Genomic DNA, 16,751 nt, shown 5'->3' on the forward strand with positions numbered 1-16,751 from the left:
GAGTTGGAAACGTCTTGGAAAAAAAAGTCTTTTTCCAAACAATTTGCATGTATGCAAATTGTAAATATCCAAATCACACATTTCTAGTAATTATGCAGTTAATTCTCATATTGTATTTTCAGAAAGTTTTGGAATATTTGTCCTTTTCCCCAAATTTGTCACTACTGAAACACAGTAATACATAATTTAATAAGAAGGGTTATATTGACCTATTAAGATTTTGGTTACATGTACATTTTAAATATATATTTTTGTTATTTTATAAAAACAAATTTCAGAGGTAAATCAATAATAATTAAATTTTTACCAATATTTCAAGTGTAATTTATGAGATTTGTTGTATTTTGAATTCAATTTTTCTTTGTAAAAGGCAAAAAGTTGATAATACTGATTTCAAACTATCAGGATTCATTAGTTTGAGTATACATCGAACCAAACACTATCATAACATCTTAGCTGATAATTCAATATACTTTATTTTTGACAAAACATGTCACATTTTCGGTGGTGACAGTAATGTTTTGGTAGCGACCACATCACATTACAAAATTATGTGACAATTATGTGTTCCCTTTTGTCACTGCTTAAACAATGATGACTTGTTTTGGTCGTGACTATTTCGGTAGTGACAATTTTAGATACTTTTGAACCTAGCTCGAAGATGCTAATCAGCACATTGTTAGCTAGCACAGTTCCAAACAGTTGTACACGTATAAACACTAAATGTTATGGAATAACTCCAAACGAAGTGTGTTTATTTATAAAAAAATGGTGTTCGGTAGTGACGTTCTTTAAACTTAGATTTTTTATGTTTTTGAACACATTTACCTAAAAATGACGGGGCATATCTACTCACCATGTAGCTATGAGAGAGAGTGACATAAATATTAACTGATCATAAATATAAGGGTGTAGTTTAAATCAGTCTCAGCCAATGGACTAAAACATACACTGAAATGCAGGACACATTTTTTTTTAAATAAAGGTTTATAATTTACAAAGAGAATATAAAATAATTTATTAAAATATTTTTTTAAACTTTTTAAAATAATCAGAAATATACTTTTAAAAATAACAATGGAAAAAAATACAAAAAAAAAATTTAAATATCATTTTCGTAAGTTGAAATTTAGGGGTTAGTGTTCAGGACAGCCACCTCCCAATTAAAAGTACCCAATAAACAATGATTTTTATATATATATATATATATGTATATATATATATATATATATATATATGAAGAGCTCAGATGCAAAAGCCTCTAAATCCATCTGACATACTTCTTTAAAATTAGCATTTCTTTCTAGCTACTTTGTATAGGTTTCTGTGTAAGTACTGTCACTTCTGATTGAGGCTGGAATTTAGCAAGTTTGAAGTAAAAGTATTTGATGGATGTACACTATGTGTCAAGAGCATTCACTCAGTATCACTCAGGCTTTTAGCTGGTTTTGCATCTGAACTCTTCATATATATATATATTAGGGATGTCACAACACTCAATATAATATTGGTACAACATCCACGGTTCAATACGCACTTGTGAATTGTGGTTTTTCGGTTTTGCATTTAAATAATTTCCTTGTTTTTTTTTCGCTCTAAATTTGCTGTGTGTGCCCGTGATTTCATGTGCTGAGATGAGGAAACGCTTCCCCGCTTGTTTTTAAATAATTCTAATGAAATGCAATGATAAGCCTTTCTAAACCTGTCGTCCAACAAAAGAGAACATTATTTTTACTTCACAGCATCAGTCGAGCGTTTGAAATAACTTCCTTTTGTGATCTGATGTGGCTTCTTATCACAGAATGAGGCACACAATATACTCTACACTGTATGTCGATTATGGCTTACAAATATCATTATGAAAATACCCGAGATGGCTTGAAGAACACAAATAAACCATATATTATTGCAGACGAGTGTTTATTGTTCTTACATTTCAATATTCAAAACGTTTAACGTTATGCCTTTATCCATATTTGAGAAGCTGGAACGGAACGTCATCAGTTCACGCATATGTGAATTTTCTGCTATGAATTTGAATTTTCTCATATGTTTCTATTTTGCATAAAAATCTGAAAAATAATACCTCTCTCAAAAGAATATTAAGCAGACATTTAATAATCCACGCTTTTTCCAGTGTACAGAGGTTTACAAAAGTATTTTGTTGTTAATTAGATACAAAAAAAACACTCTGATGTGGCAAGCTATCAAAACCGAACCGAAAACCGTGGTTAAAAACCGAGGTCCGTATTGAACTGTGGACTAACTGTATTGTTGTATCCCTATATATATATATATATATGCTTTTAAAAGTGTTTTTTTTTTGTTGTGGGACTGTTATGAGAATATCTGCTGATTTAAAAGTTAATGGACATGTTAATGCATCAACTCAGGTCCTGATCCTTCAGTGTAGACCAAATACGGAGGCAATATTAATCAAGGATATAAAAAACAAAAACATTTTCTGGGAAGTCTAGCTCACTTGTTCCATTTTTATGAATGGTCACTCTAGACTCGCTCGTTCTATAAATGGGCAGCTACACACGCAGAACCGTCAACTCCCATGTGTCAAATACATGTTTCATGTACATAGTACAGTTTTTTCCACTCTAGAGCTGTTTAATAAGGAAAAAGGAAGTGTAATGGTTCAGTTTAAGGGATCATCAAATGCCCCTTCATTTGATTTCCTTCGCATTAGGCCGGCTACTGGCGTCAGCAGTCTCTCTGTAAATACAATCATAGCTGGTTTGTGTCGGAGTCCACGATTGTGCTCGGGGTTTAAACACCACTGTCCTACATCCTCAGAGAACTTTATGGTCCCTAATTATGATGTTGTGTTGTAGACTAAATAAATCTGTTGCACACGATTGCTCATTTGACATACTATTTGTGAGTCATTATTGTTTATACTTGTATTCTTCTGGAAAATTTGATCATTATAAAAAGAAATCGAAGTCCACTTTGAGCACCAAGAAGTCCACTTGACGTCGCACATACAGTTTATGGTTCAAACCAGCTGTTTAAAGATGATTGATACTCATTTGATGGATTATTGATCTCTGCATGTGATTCTAATTAAGCACATATATTTTATACATCATTTTTCATAAATTCTGTTTGTGCAAATAGATTAGCTTTGTTTTATTTAGTACATTTCTTGAAATATTAATACATGCTTACAATCAGTACATTGTTCAGTTTGGTCATGTTTTCATAGGGCTGCATGATTAATCGAAATGAAATTAATTTATTTAAATACATATATTAATATAAACACATTTCAAGTTAAAGCATGGCACTGTGTTCTTTTACACGCAAACAGCTCATGATCTGCTGTTTTCAGCAGCTTGGTTCACAGTAAATGCAGTGAACTCCAGTTTAGGTCACTTATAACATGCATTAATTTTATATATACGCTACCAGTCAAAAGTTTCTAAACAGGAAGATTTTTAATGTTTTTTAAAGAAGTCTCTTCTGCTCACCGAGCCTGCATTTATTTGAGCCAAAGTATAGTAATATTGTGACATATTTTCACTATTTCAAATAACTGCTTTCTATTTGAATATGTTTTAAAATGTAATTTATTCATGTGATCAAAGCTAAATTTTAGCATCATTACTCCAGTCTTCAGTGTCACATGATCCTTCAACAATCAGTTTAATATGCTGATTTGCTGTTCAAGAAACATTTTTTTATTATTATCAATTTTTAAAACAGTTGAGTACTTTTTTTTTTTCAGGATTCTTTGATGAACAAAGATCAGCATTTATCTGAAATAAAAGGCTTTTGTAACATTATACACTATATCATTCAAAAGCTTGGAGTCTTTTTTTGTGTGTAAAGAAGTTACAGAAATTAATATTTTTATTTAGCAAGGATGCTTGAAATTGATCAAAAGTGATGATAAAGACATTTATAATTTTACAAAAGATTTCAATTTTCGATAAATGCTGTTTTTCTGAACTTTCTATTCATTAAAGAAACCAGACAAAAAAACTCTGCTTTTTTCAACAGTAATAATAATAAAAAAAATTTAGCAGCAAATCAGAATATTAGAATGATTACATGAAGATCATGTGACTGGAGTAATGATGCTAAAAATTCAGCTTTGAAAACACAGGAATAATGACATTTTAAAACATATTCAAATAGAAAACGGTTATTTTAAATAGTATAAATATTTCAAAACGTTACTATTTTTGCTGTACTTTGGATCAAATAAATAATGCAGGCTTGGTGCAAAGAGACTTCTTTAAAACATCAAAAATCTTACTGTCCAAAAAGACTTTGACTGGTAGTGTGTATATGTGTGTGTGTGTGTGTGTGTGTGTGTGTGTGTGTACATATATATATTTCACTGTAAAATATAAAATAATATATTAAATATGAAATATTTTTATAAATATTTATTTTTATTACGATTTATTATTATTATTATTTTGATATATAATTACACCAGTTTTGTCCAAATTGTGCAGCCCTACAAACAAGCATAGCAAACCTGGAATTTTTTTTTTTTTTTAAATCACATTTTTTTATTAAAAAAAAAAAAACGCAATACGATTTTTTTTCCCCAGATCCCTACGTTTTTAAAGCATGACAGATGCTCTGGCAGTTGGATTGAGTGTACATGTTCTCAGTTTGGACAAACTCCTACTAAAAAAAAGCACAGAAAGTTGATACTACTTGAAAACGTGCCACACGTCAAGGTCTTTTATGGCACATCATAACAGATTTAGCTGAATTCCCCAGAATATTGATTTAATCCATGAGGCCTCTCCCACTTCGACCAGGAAACAATGCTCTTTTAATAAAGCTCCTTGGAAACATATAACCTTTGAAAATGCTCTACAGTGTCAGCAAACAAGTTCTTCACGAGGTCTAAAAATCTGGAAACCCCATCAGGGGTGTTTGACTGCAAAGACAAGCAGGAATTCCTGGAATTTGTGTAGTGAGGGTTCCCACAGGAGCTATGTGATCCTCACATAGTTTTATCTTTCCTGACCTTTGATAGTACTGTAAGTGAAATCACCCTCACTAGCACAACAATTCAGATCAGCGATACAACGAATCAAGCTTCATTCAGGTATTTTCTAAGGAATGACTCCTGTAGCATAATGGAAGTGTGTGTCATGACACTTCTGCAAGATCGGATGAGTTGCTCGTCCTTATGGGCACCAGACATCTGACATGTGCATTATTAATAGCACTGCAGTCTTTCACAGTCATGATTTCTACATGGTCCCTGACGGAGGGAACTTCCTCCCCGGTATGTAATGAGAAAATCGGTGTCGAATCGGCGGGAAAGGAATGTTCCAAAGTTCCATTTAAACTGTATCCTAAGTCTTGGAATTCCGTTTTTGACGGCCTTGGCATTGACTTTGTAAAATTGTCACAGGAAACCATGCCAGGAATGGGACTGGCATCCAACACATAGCCATTGGACACTGTACAAGCAGTTTCAATCACACTGACCGCAGCGGAAGAGGTAGTCATGCCTCCGTTGCTGTTACCAATGGTCAGTCTGTTTTCATGCCACAGGAAGTGCTGTCGGATGATCCTTCGGAAGGTGTGTCTGAAATCACGTATTCGGTAGGCGTATATAAATGGGTTAACCACTGAATTAGCATGAGAAAGGATTATGGCCAGGTACATGACCCAGTCCTGAGGTCGTTCACACTGTGGACAGAACAGTGTGAAGCAGTTAATAATATGCAATGGTAGCCAACAAATAGCAAAGAGACCTACAATAATCGCCAGCGATTTGGCCGCGTGGACTTCCTTTTGCAGCGTGGTCCGGGATGAGGATCCCTCCTTGTGGGCATGTCCTTGCAAGTGTACTAGTTTCTGCTCCATCTGTCTGAGCTGGCGACGGGCGGCCATGAAGATCCGTGCATAGATGGCCAGCATGGCAAATAGCGGAATCAAAACGCAACCGAAAAAGTTGAAGTAAACCATGTAACCCATGGTGACCACCTTCTCGAACAGGCACTCCGTCATACCTTGAGGACAAGAGCTGTTGGTGACCGCTGCGACGTGTTTGTTCCAGCCTAGCATGGGGGTCAGGCCGATGACTACTGAAAGTATCCAGCATACCGCAATGATGCCTTTGGCTCTTCGGCCTGTGACAAGGCTGTTGTACCTTAGGAAGACAAAACAAAAACAGACATGAGACAGCAATTCTGGAAGGAAGCATGCTATAGTGATAAGCATGCCAAGTTTGCTCTTATATTACAACTCTATCTGCCTGAAACAATATGTTGATGTTTCCTGAAGTCCATCCTGGAGGGGAGCGTATTGTTCTGTGCGCACAGAGTGCGTGAACGCTGTCAGGGCTGGAAAAGGCTACACCATTTTTCTCCCAAATCCACACTGACTTTGCTCCTGGGAAATGTCCATTGTTTAGGTGTTAAGCTCTGGTAATTGCTGCCAAAATGGAAAATACCAGGATATGTGCTAATAAGAAGTATATATTTCACCTGTATTGTGCCTATTCTTAAAATAATACTTACAGGCCTTGTTTTTGTACGACTTAACCTTAATCGTTTCAGTGTTATAATTAGAAAACCGTGAGAAGGATTGTTCAATTACATCAGGGATTTACAGCCGCAACAAACATTCAAAACGTTACAGCTGTGGCATAAAAGCAATCCAATTATTCGAACAGTACAAAACAAACACAATTGTGGTAACATATTTCAGTCATTTTTATTATTTATATTTTTATTATTTAACTACATAATTGCCATATGAACAACAGGTCAGTAACTAATGATGTAACTTTCACTTTAAGTTTTAAAGGGGTCATCGGATGCTCATTTTCCACAAGTTGATATGATTCTTTAAGGTCTTAATGAACAGTCTATAATATACTTAAAAATTCTCAATGGTTGTGTAAAACAACACCCTTTTTACCTTGTCAAAATGAGCTCTGCAAAAATCAAAAATCTGCAAAAACTTGCATCCCTGCTCCGGCAATGAGACAGTGGAGGTCGGACTGTTACAGCTGATTTGAGGTAACACGCTCATGTCAATCAACTATCATGGGAGTGGTGTGTTATTAATTTAGGAGAAGGACTACATCGGTTATGCTGTATGTTTTTCATTCAGTGAAAAACATCAGCAACTAAGTGTTATTCATTCAAGATTCAAATTACACTGGTCGTGTTATGTTTTTGACTGAATAAGAACCGGCTCATAAAAGTTTGGGAGACGGACTACACTGGTTGTATGTTTTTAGTCTCTAAAAAGAGCCAGCTCATAAGAGTCATTTCTTCACGAATCAGACTACACTGGTTGGAAAGGAACCAGTATTTAACAGTCATTCATTAAGGATTCAGACTACACTGGTCATGCTATTTGTTTTTGATTCACTGAAAAGTTATTAATTCGGGACTAAACTGGTTGCACAGCATGTTTTTTATTCTTTAAAAAGAGCCAGTTCGAATGAGTCATTTGTTCACAAGTCAGACTACACTGGTTCTCGATATAATCAGCTTTTACGAGTCTTTCATACAAGATTTGGACTACACTGGATGCACTATATGTTTTGACTTGCTAAAAAGAAATAACTCATAAAAGGCACGGCTGTTTCTAAAGCAAGGAGTGCCATCTGCTGTTTAAAACTAAGCTCAGAATCTGAGAAAGAATTTGAGATTTGAGAAAGAATCATGATGTGTTCGGAAAATCTCAAATCGATGCTGAATCCTTTCTCGATTGATTCTGACTACACTGGTCATGCTATAGGTTTTTGATTCACTAAAAAGAACTGGCTCATAAAAACTGGTTGCACTGCATGTTCTTATTCTCTAAAAAGAGCCACGAATTGGACAACACTGGTTCTAAATGGAATCAGTTCATAAGAGTCATTCAGTCAAGATTCTGGTCATGCTATATGTTTTGAACATACTAAAAAGAAATGACTCTTAAGAGTAATTTGTTTGCAAGGGAGACTGTAATGGTTGTGTTGTGTGTTTGTTTGTTTGTTTTGTTCTTTTTAGTACATTAAAAATCTCATAATAGTCATTCTTTCAGGAGTCAGACTATACTGGTTGTGCAATATGTTTTTATTTGATTCTCTAAAAGGACCAGCACATTCATTTAGGATTCTGACTAAACTGGTCATGCTATGGGTTTTTGATTCACTAAAAAGAACCAGGTCATAATAGTCATTCATTTAGAAGTCAGACTAAACAGGTTATGTTATATGTTTTTGATTCTCTGGAAAATACTACTTATAAGGCTTTCATTATAAGCCATTCATTCACTGGTTATATGTTTTTTTTGAGCCAGCTCATAAGAGTAATTTCTTCGCAAGTCGGACTACACTGGTCGTGCTGTTTTTGATTCTCTGAAAAGAACCAACACTTCAGAGTCATTCATTCAGGATTCTGACTATACTGGTTATGCTATATGTTTTTGATTCTTTGAAAAGAGCCAGTTCGAGTCAGTTCTTCGCAAATCAGACTGCACTGGTCGTGCTATACACTGTAAAAAATAAATGTAATTTTAACTCTAAAATTTTGTAAAAACGCTACAGAAAAAAAACTGTTAATAGGTTAACGGTAAGTTAGTCCTTCCCCCGTACTAAATACAGGGAAGAACTGTAAAATATCTAACCAGACATTCCATGTACAGTAAAATGCTGTTAATTGTACAGTTTTTAGAAGTTAAAAAGAACAAATCAATGTATAATTTACAGTCGAAAACTGTAAACTGATATTCCCAGAATTCCACTACACATTTGAAAGTATTTTGTTTAAATAATCATGTTTTTTAATAGTTTGTGTTAACAGTTACGTACACGTGGGCTTTATGTTACATCTTTATTTGTTTAATGAATGTTTATTGCATTATTTAAGTGTTGTGTGTTACCATGATGGTGGTTTGTGTTTGCATGAATGACTCTGTGCACCTTTTACATACTAGTATATACTTCTGCTTGTGGCCAAGCTATTTGTGATGAGCTTTGACTCTTCACGGGGCTTTCTCTTTAACCACTTGCATTATTATGGTGGATGTCAGTATGTTAAGGTACAAAATAGATTTTAGTAGAAGTGTGTGTTGTTGAATTTACTGGTTTACTTTCAAATTTTCTTGTTTGTAAATTACAGTTTTGTACTGTAAAACGTACAGTTATTGGTCGTAAATGTGTTTACAGTTGTTGTTTTTTTTTGTATTTTTTACTAAATTATTCTGGCAACCACAGCTGCCAAAAGTTTTTTTGTAAAAACTACAGAATTTTTTTTACAGTGTATGTTTTGATTCTCTGAAAAGAACCAGCACTTAAGAGTAATTTATTGAGGATTCTGACTTCATTGGTCATGGTATATGTTTTTGATTCACTAAAAAGTAAAAAATATTAATTGAGGACTAAACTGGTTGCAATGTGTTTTTATTCTCTAAAAAGATCTGGTTTGAATGAATCATTTGTTCATGACCAACGAGCACACTGGTCCTAAAAGAAACCAGCATATAAGAGTCATTCATTTAAGATTTGAAGAGTTCAGATGCAAAAGCCTCTAAGTGCCATTAGCAATTTTCTTCTAAAATAATGTGTAGGTTCAGTAATTTTACTTTAATGGCAAGGAATAGTTTTTTTCATTGCCATTAAAGTGAAATAACTAAACAAAAACATAGGAGCCTGAGAAAAATTTCAGATGGCACTTGCATCCTGCACTTGCTCAGAGGCTTTTGCATCTGCACTCTGACATTGGTCCCGCTATATGTTTCTGACTTAAAAAAAACAAACGACTCTTTTGTTTGGTTGTGTAGTCTGACAGGCTCATAATAGTCAATCGTTCAGGAGACAGACTACAATGGTTGTGCTAAACATTTTAATGTGTAGATTCAGTTTCATTTTTGCATGGATGTTTAATAGGTATTGCAGAAAAATCTGTCTTTACTTAACGGTAATGTGTTTGGTCTGCTTAGGCAGAAGGACTGAATGTTAATGCCTACTCACAGACCCCAAATATAAAAATAGTTTCATTAAGAACATTACTATATTGAGACCCCCACAGCCCTCTGGTTGAAAAACCCTGAACTAAACATTCAGTGCTATAATAAATTATAGCAACTGTATAAGCCTCAGTTTACAAACAGTTTGGAATACAGCTGTGCAGAATCCACTGCCGCTATGCATTTAAAACATCCCATCATGCAGACAGCCCTGCTGCATGTTTCCTTTGCCAAGAGCAACAGTTGGAAACGGTGGTCAAACGTCAATTGTTCCAAAAATCCTTGGGCTTATATCGGGCCTATCGAGAACAACAGTGGCTGCTTCATTAAACCCAGAGGACTTACAGGGCTCCAGTACTACTGGTACCTCATTCACACGCCCACAGAGACTGGAAGCCCGGCAGACCTTATGTAATCAACACCTGCCGAGGCTTTTGCTGTCACTGCTGTTCTCTTACAATGCTTCGGGCGGCTCAATCTACACCAAGAGCAAAAATGTGCATCACACCTTCTATGCAGGCGGGTGGTAAAGTCCCAAACTTTTCAGCTAGTAAAAAGTGCTGCCGAGATCTGCTGGGCCAGAGCATTTAAGAATAACCATTACAATGTTCATCTGAAGTGCAAAATGTCCCACATTAAAGACTCCACACTGGTTGCCTTCACATCCTATGTATATTAAGGAAGCCCTTTTTAGATACAATCACTGGACTGAGATATAATTAGTAGTAAATACTAAGGCAAGTATCACATCAGAGTGCATATACTACACTACTTATTTTGAAAAACCCAAACCTAAGTATTAAACTCCCACACCGTTGGTGCTACAGACAATGAATGATACCACAAATCATGGCACTTATTGTGCAGAGGTGCGCTTTTATTTTCTTAAAGGGATTAGACCTATCATTTACACCTGACGGACAATAAAATGGCTGAAAATCCCCTAGGCTTACACTAAAAGAGAGACCAGAGTCATTCTAGATAGATTTAAAACAAGACGGATAGAATTTAAATCAAACTGTAATTCAACTTCCTATGCATGTGACCTGTTTGTTGCTTCTTTGTACGTCACTGTTTCAACATGGTGCCAGATTAAGTATTGATTATTGATTTGGCTCTACTGAAATGAGCTATTCTTAAAACATTTGTCAACAGTGTAAAGCTGCATGACTTCTATTTACCAAAAAATCCCCTCATTTCTAGAGTGATTAAAGGGGAAATTACATGAATCTGAGGGAATTGCAGTGCATGTTGTGCCCATTATCAAGTCATTATCAGGAGAGAGGCAGAGAGTCACACAGTCTAGGAGCCTGTAAGATCATATCCAAACATTTGCAAAATACACATAAATACTGATTAGATAATAATATATCTGCGAACATGCAAATAATATATTTGCAAATACTTAATATTTGATTAAACACACATGTAAACACTCACACAAACACTGTGTTTGTAAAAGGCAAATAATAGTTTGAATACCTATTTTGGCCCTTACAATGAAAGTCAATGGGGTTAAAACAAAAAACTCTCTGAAAAAATGCTCAGAACAACCTATTTGCTGGGTTTGTCCATATTTCACCCAATGCTGAGTTGTTTTAACCCAGCAGATGGGTTAAATGTTTAACCCAGCTTTCTGGGTAGTTTTATTTAACTCAACTGTTCAAAATTATTATATTTCTTGCTTGAAATTAACCCCAAAAAGGTTGGAAATTAACATCTGGTAATATGTTCAATAAATGAACATTTATTCATAAGTTGAATAAATAATAAATATATTTTTAGTTGCTTATTAATAAATGTTCACCTTTTGATTTTTGCAAATGCCTCTAGATTTTTAATTTACAACAATGCATTAAAAGCCAGGGGGTGAAAACTTTTGAACAGAATGGGAGATGTGTACATTTTTCTTATTTTGCCTAAATATCATATTTTTTTCATTTAGTACTGCCCTTCAGAGGCTACAGAAGATAGCTGCATGTTTCCCAGAAGACAAAATAAGTTACATTTTATCTTGATTTTCAAATTCAAAAAGTTTACACCCTTGGCTCTTGATGCATGGTTTTTCCTTCTGGAGCATCAGTGAGCGTTTGAACCTTCTGTAATAGCTGCATATGAGTCCCTCAGTTGTCCTTAGTTTGAAAAGATGGACCTCAAAATCATACTGTCATTGTTGGAAAGGGTTCAAATACACAAAAATGCTGGAAAACCACATATTTGTGGGACCTGAAGGATTTTTCTGAAGAACAGTGGGCAGATTAACTGTTCCGGACAAACAAGGGACTCATGAACAACTATCACTAAACCAAAAAAAAAAAAACAACAGTATAAAGAATCAAGGGGATGTAAACTTTTGAACAGGGTTATGTTTTTTATAAATTCTATATAAAAACATCTTTTATGTAAAATATCTTATTCAGATCAGTACTAAACAAACAATAACATGCATTTTGTATAATCCCTCTTGTTTTGGTAAAATAATATTTTGCAAATTCTAAAAGGGGGATGTAAACTTTTGACTCCAACTTTAGGAAAATGGGAAACTTGGTCTTTATGTTTCTGCTATGGGCCAACTGTAAGTTAAAGTGATCTTTAAAGCAACCATGTGATCAGTAATCCTCTTCTTACCAGACGTCTGCCTTCAACGACTACCTGAAACTCACAACACATTCACTCACCTCAAAGGGATCTTGATGGCGATGTACCGATCCACAGCAATGGCCAACAAACTGAAGATGGAGCTCTGCGTGAGGACCAGCACAAAGCACGCAATGAACAGGCACCCGTGGAAATGGCTGCAGAAGCCCGTGCTGATGGTGACAGCGAACGGGATGGCCAGGAGTCCCACAGCGATGTCCGCCACAGCCAGTGACACCACGAAGAAGTTGGTGATGCTTTGGAGGTTGCTGTTGAGGCAGACGGCCCAGCACACCAAAACATTCCCCACCACGGCCAAAACCGCAATCAGGAGCTCAAGAATAATGTAGACGAGCGAAGACATGGTGCCATCAACCAGTGTGAAAGGACATTCTCAGGGACACACATAGTTGTGCTCCCGATAATTGCTTGGTGGGACTTCACTCCGCCACTCAATGGCTCCTGCAATAGGTGTGAGGTCGAGCCAATCCAACCATTGCTCCTGAATGAACGATATCTCTTTTTGAATGGAAAGAGGGGATAGAAATAACCTGGTATCAGCTGCTGAGCCACTTTGGGGGTCACCGAGGTGAATGCAGGGTCATTGGAGACATCCCTCTATAAATCTTGATTTACCCGTTCACCAGCTTGTCCCTTAGATCCAGATCACTTTTAAAAAATCTTAAAGGAAACAGCTGCTAGACTGCATGAAGCAGCTCCCGTAGACTTTCAGTGGGACTTCTTACCCTGTAAAAAGAACAATCATATCGCACAATAAAAGATCAACCTCTGTGGGTCACAAAAGCAATCCGTCTCGTTCAAAAGACGACAGGTCGAATTTAACAATAAGCTTTTATTTTAAGAAAGACTCCACAAATACAAATGAAATATTTGTGCATGCCTGCTATTTATCACAAGACCCAACCAGCACTTCCTCCACTAGTTTCTATGATGTATACAGTTGAACTTTGCTATGTTTTTGCTATTATTGGCTTAGAATTTGAACAAGTATGCTTTTGTACCCATTCATGTGATTCTGCTTTTATGTTTCATTTATTTTCTACATGGAATGCAACAGTTTCTGCTTTATTAGATGAATAAATGGTACTTATTATCAGTTATTTCTTTTATATCATAACCCAGCAAACACTATTGTTCAAGTTTGGGGTCTGTACAATTCTTAAACTCAACAAGGCTGCATTTATTTGATTAAAAATACAGTAAGAACAGTAATATTGCAAAATATAACTTTTTTTTTTATACTTCCATACATTCCATAATTTTTTCCTGTGATGATAAATGTAGTCATTACTCTTGAGTGTCACACGATCCTTCAGAAATCTTTTTATTATGTAGATTTGGTGCTCAAAACAGTTGTGCTACTTGATATATTTTTGTGGAAACCATGTTACTACGTGATGAATTGTTCAAATACGCTCAGCCTAAAACAAAGAGCATCTAAAAATTTCTATCTGTATGTGTAATTACATCAGTCTAGCAACCTCTGACTTATTTAGGTCTTTATTGTGGCTTTATGTAGGCCTATCTACAGTGAATTGAGTAACTGCAACATGGCTTTCATGGTAGACCACATTATCTTTTATTTTTTTAGAGATTTCTTATCTTTTAGGTCCAGTCTGTTTGATCAGGCACAAAAATGCAGTGATTAAAGTGACAGTCACTCTTCTTCTGTGTTTTAGCATTTCTGTTTGCTTTTTATAGCGCTGCGTGACTTTGGTATGGCTGTTGACTCCCTCAAGTGATATAATGACAAACTGTTTCCAAAGCACAGGTCTGGCATGTTGCGTTTGAACAACTTTTGCATCAGCATGCACCAGTCTACAAAACGCTTCCTGTAAGACCAGGTACTTTCCGTAACTGCTTAAACCGTTTTGTTGTATCATAATATTAAACATATGCATATATACAAGGTCCCTCACGTAATGCACGTCTTTATTACAAAAAAAAGGGTGGGAGTGCGGAAATACTGTTTGACAGATGCTCAGCAAGCATGTTTTGTGCGAGAGGAAATGATGCTTAAGGTTTGGACACTATGATAAGCATGTACTGTATGGCTGTTTGTCATCTAAAAAGCATACAACAGTGGTCACTGTAAAGAAATTCTAGTTTAGTTAATATGCATAGCACAGGTAACTACATTAAAGTAATTTCAATGGGTAGGATAACATCACCCAGAGTATGACATCAGAGTAGACAGATTACAAAACTTTTCTTAAGAAAAAAACAACATGAGTGTTAAAACATTTACACAGCGAAACAACGTCTGAAACATTATCAGATATTTGTGGCAGAATTCTGAGACAATTCAGCCACTTATAACCAACATAAAAGCAGAGAAGAATGCTTTAGCTTGTAGATTACATCAGTTTTCTGTAAATCATTCCGTGGCATTTTTAGCATGGCATGTTTAACAAGACTTTAGCTTTAAAATATAAATTAAAATATCTAAGATTGTATAAACCTTTAGCTTGTCACCATTTCTTTAATTTTAACTCTTTTTAATCAGCTTTTAATTATGGCCAAATGTCAAAAAATATAAATAAATAAGATATAGTAGTTTCACAGTTAAAATGAGGTCATAAAAATTAACGCACAACATAACAAGGAAAGGAAAATCAGAAAAAAAATTCTAAAATAGTGTTTGTATAGAAGTATTACGTCACATGAACATGTCACATTGTTGGAGACTGCTGTGACTGCTAGTCATGTGAACTACTCATGCCCACTGTAAAAATATAATAATAAAATGAGAAAAAGTAAGCAAAGTTGTGAGATTAGTAATAAAAGTGATCAATTCATAGTTTAGAATGAGCGAAATAATACAGGTGTCGTTCAGTCTCCCTCTGGACTGACAGCCTGACAAGAGTAGTTCAATACTTTAAGTTAAATCATATACTTTTACTAATAAACAAACAGATTTACAATTTGTTTACACTGTAAAAACAATTCTGTTACTCACTTTGATTGTTTACAAGCGTGTTTCCGCCGTGCACCTGAGTTGTGGGTTTCTCCGCTGGCATCTTGTCAGTGCTGAATGTCCAACCGCAAAACTAAATACCAAAATGTGAGTACAAATCAACTCATTCCACACGTTTTTATCACTTTGACGAAGTCATATACACACAAATGCACTACTCTGGACGTGTCTGGTCAAGGCAAACGCGAGTTGAGGCTCTGCTCCCCTCCGCTGTGTGGAGTTGTGGTGAGCACACACAAGTGCGCGCTCTTTCACAGTGACACTCACGCGCTGTGAGAGAAAGAGACGCTCGTCTGATTGGTTTCCGCGGTTTGATCTATTCGAGCTATGCAAAGTACATTAAACCTGATGTTTTCCTCCCTACAACACCATTGTGGGTGCAACTACTTCATCATGCTGTCATACTGTCATTCTTCAAAGTCCTTGCAGTTGCTAGAAATGTTAAGATGGATTAGCCAGCACACTATCATAAATAACTAAATAAATAAAACAGAAATAATTTGAATAAATGAAATCAAAATATATAACAGCAAAGAATTTATAAATAAATAAAAAGTCCTGTTTTAATAATTATAATAATAAATAAAATAACTTTACAAACACACAAAAGGAAAACGTAGTGGTCATTTTCTGCCAGGACATTTCCGTTAACCCTAAAACACGCTAGAAACAAAGAATAAATAAATAAAAAAAAATTGGAATATAGGAAAAATAAAATAAATAATAAATGAAAATCTAGAAACATTATATTTGCATAGGCCTATATGAAATATATATGAAAATGAATGTCTTAATTAATAAATGAATGAATGAATGAATGAACACTGTTAAAGAACAAAATAGGATAACAATAAATCAAAACCTAGAAACATTAAATTTACATATATGAAATATATATAAAAAATGAATGTCACAATCAATTAATTAATCAAGCAATGATTAAATAAATAATTATAATAATAAATAAAATAACCCTAAAACACAATTATATATAAACAAAAAAAAAATAAAAAACATTACATTTACATATATGAAATATTTATGAAAATAAATGTCACCATAATTAAACAAACAAACAAACAAACAAATTTCTGTTAACTCTAAAACACAATATATAAACAACGAATGAATAAATACATACATACATACATACATA

The 16,751-nt window shown here is 34.9% G+C and overlaps 1 protein-coding gene across 1 annotated transcript; it reads right to left on the reverse strand.

Moving 5' to 3' along the window:
- Positions 1–1,122: 1,122 nt before the first annotated feature.
- Positions 1,123–16,129, reverse strand: adora2ab (adenosine A2a receptor b). The gene is made up of 3 exons (XM_051092345.1): positions 15,578–16,129; positions 12,639–13,344; positions 1,123–6,142 (listed from the first exon to the last, which is right to left on the reverse strand). Exons 2-3 carry the CDS (start codon positions 12,959–12,961, stop codon positions 5,131–5,133), a joined length of 1,335 nt encoding a protein of 444 aa, XP_050948302.1. The 5' UTR covers positions 12,962–13,344; positions 15,578–16,129; the 3' UTR covers positions 1,123–5,130.
- Between the last annotated feature and the right edge of the window lie 622 nt (positions 16,130–16,751).

The sequence above is a fragment of the Labeo rohita genome, chromosome 21, assembly GCF_022985175.1.
Source record: "Labeo rohita strain BAU-BD-2019 chromosome 21, IGBB_LRoh.1.0, whole genome shotgun sequence".
Classification (NCBI taxonomy): Eukaryota; Metazoa; Chordata; class Actinopteri; order Cypriniformes; family Cyprinidae; genus Labeo; species Labeo rohita.